Genomic DNA, 2,562 nt, shown 5'->3' with positions numbered 1-2,562 from the left:
GCCGCTCCCGGCCGGGCCCCGCTGGCTCCCGCAGCCTCCGGCGGGGCCGTGACCCCTCCGTGTCCCCTCCGTGTCCCCCCGGCGTGTCCCGAGCCGCTCCCGGGCCCGTTTGGGGCGGCTGTGCCGGGTTCTGGGAGCGGGGCCCGGAGCGCCTCCCTCACGGCCCGCCCGGGGCAGCTCCGTGCCCCGAGTTCGAAGAGATATTCGGGATTTCTGCTCCGTTCCGGACCTGCCGGGGTTCCAGAGCGAATGCAGATTTGGATTCCCCTGCTGGGAGCCCTGAGCTCAGCACTGAGCCCTTCCAGAGCAGGAATTGGCACGTTTGACCTCGGCAGGGGCAGCAGAAGCATCCAGGGATTGTCCTGGCACCCTCCAGAGCTGACAGAAAGTTGTGTTTGGAAGAGTTTCCCCAGAAAAACCCGTGTGCTTCTCACGTTTCAGCTCCAGGAGGGATTTGTGCATCGCTGCTGTCCCAAATCCACGTCCCTGAGCTGCTGCTGTGCTCTTTTCCTTGCAGAAATGTCTCCTCAGCGGGCTGTGGCTCCTGTCCCGCCGTTATCCCATCCCTGCCTTCCCCAGGAGCCTGCACAGGATCAGCAGCCCTGCCCTGGCCTCCCCCCAGGTTGGTCCCACCTCAATTTATTCCATTTCCACCCCAAAGTGTTTTCACTTTCATCCAGCAGAGGCCTGGATGGGGATGTGGCTCTGGGAAGAGCCAGCTCCAGGCTGGAAAATTCCACTTTTTTAAGTGGAACTCAAGGAATTTTGGGGTAGCTGAGGCTGGATGGGGCTTGGAGCACCCTGGGACGGTGGGAGGTGTCCCTGCCCATGGCAGGGGATGGAGCTGGCTGGGATTTAAGGTCATTTCAACCCATTCCATCCTGGGATTCCATGAAATCCCTTGCACTTGTGGCTCTGTGAAGGATCAGCTGCTGCTTTTCCAAGCAGCTCCACGTTTCCCACACGTTCTAGAAGTGACCCAGTGCTTGCCTTGGGTCCACCCACCCCTGCCCTGGGCACTTTGGGTCCCGTTTGCTGCAATCCCTTGGGATTCTCCAACATGGAATGGTTTCCTCCAGTCCAGATGCTACTCCTCGGGAGGAAGGAAGGGATTCATCTCAGGTTTTGTGGAGAACATCAAACAGGAATTAGCCAAAAACAAAGAGATGAAGGAAAGCATCAAAAAATTCCGAGACGAGGCGAAGAAGCTGGAGGAGTCGGACGCGCTGCGGGAAGCGAGGAGGAAATATGTGAGTGCTGGGAGTGTTCCCTGGTTTATTGGGCAGCCCCTGGGCTCTCCCTGCTCCCAGGGAAAATTGGAATTCACGGCTGAACTGCTCAGGAGAAGTTCTGCCTGGCTGGAGGCGCTGGGTGCTGAATGGCTCCCTCGCAGTGTTTATTTGCTGGAATGTTTCGGGGTTTATTTTTCGGTGGAAAGTCTTTCCAGCAGACACTTGGCTGCATTTCTGAGCAGATCAAATAATGAGGCATTAAATTGAGCATCAGATGTTTCTTTTGCACTGTTCAGAGAGCTCTGAGCTGCTGCTGCTGCTGCTGACTCAGGCCACGAGCCCCTGAAACGTCGCTTTTTCTGCCCTCAGTTCCAGCTTTAATGGATTGTGCTCCATCCAAGCTGGGTTTGAGTAGTTCCTGCCTCTTGATTAATGTTCTTTTCCCCCAGAAAACCATTGAATCTGAAACAGTGAAGACCTCAGAAGTGATTAAAAAGAAACTTGAAGAAATAACAGGGACGGTTAAAGAGGTAAAAGGACCTTTCCCCAGGGCAGCTCTGCTGGACTTGGGTTTTTGGGGGGCTGGAATTGTCATTATTGGCAGGTGCTGCTGTTCCAGAGGGGATTCAGACCCTGGAGCTTTAATAAAATAATGGATTGAGTGTGTCAGAGCAGACCCAGCCAGAATTCCTCTGGGATCTGGAGGATGGAGAGGAGAGAGACACCAGCTGCAGAGCTGCCTGAAATAAGGACGTGGAGCTGCTGGGGGGATCCAGAGGAGCCCATGGAGCTGCTCCCGGGGCTGGATCCCCTCTGGGGAGAGCTCAGAGCCCCCTGAAGGGGCTCCAGGAGAGCTGGGGGGATCCAGGGAGAGCTCAGAGCCCCCTGAAGGGGCTCCAGGAGAGCTGGGGGGATCCAGGGAGAGCTCAGAACCCCCTGAAGGGGCTCCAGGAGAGCTGGGGGGATCCAGGGAGAGCTCAGAGCCCCCTGAAGGGGCTCCAGGAGAGCTGGGGGGATCCAGGGAGAGCTCAGAACCCCCTGAAGGGGCTCCAGGAGAGCTGGGGGGATCCAGGGAGAGCTCAGAGCCCCCTGAAGGGGCTCCAGGAGAGCTGGGGAGGGGCTGGGAGCGAGGCCTGGAGCTGGAATGGAATGAAAGGAATGACCTTTCCCTGTTTGCAGAGCTTGGACGAGGTCAGCAGGAGCGACCTGGGCAGGAAGATCAAGGAGGGCGTGGAGGAAGCGGCCAAAACGGCCAAGCAGTCGGCAGAGTCGGTGACCAGGGGAGGGGAGAAGCTGGGCAGGACTGCAGCCTTCAAAGCCATCTCCCAGG

General features: G+C 57.8%; 1 protein-coding gene across 1 annotated transcript in view; it reads left to right on the top strand.

The window, feature by feature from the left end:
- The first annotated feature begins 306 nt into the window (after positions 1–306).
- Positions 307–2,562, top strand: part of TIMM44 (translocase of inner mitochondrial membrane 44) — a 13,709-nt gene continuing 11,453 nt past the window's right edge. Inside the window, exons 1-4 of the mRNA XM_033520101.1 lie at positions 307–622; positions 1,080–1,250; positions 1,682–1,762; positions 2,412–2,557. Of these exons, the coding sequence (XP_033375992.1) occupies positions 1,167–1,250; positions 1,682–1,762; positions 2,412–2,557 (311 nt within the window). The 5' untranslated portion in view covers positions 307–622; positions 1,080–1,166. The remainder of the gene's footprint in view (positions 623–1,079; positions 1,251–1,681; positions 1,763–2,411; positions 2,558–2,562) is intronic.

Source organism: Parus major, chromosome 28, assembly GCF_001522545.3.
Source record: "Parus major isolate Abel chromosome 28, Parus_major1.1, whole genome shotgun sequence".
NCBI classification, from domain to species: Eukaryota; Metazoa; Chordata; class Aves; order Passeriformes; family Paridae; genus Parus; species Parus major.
This window is presented reverse-complemented; position numbering and strand designations above follow the sequence as displayed.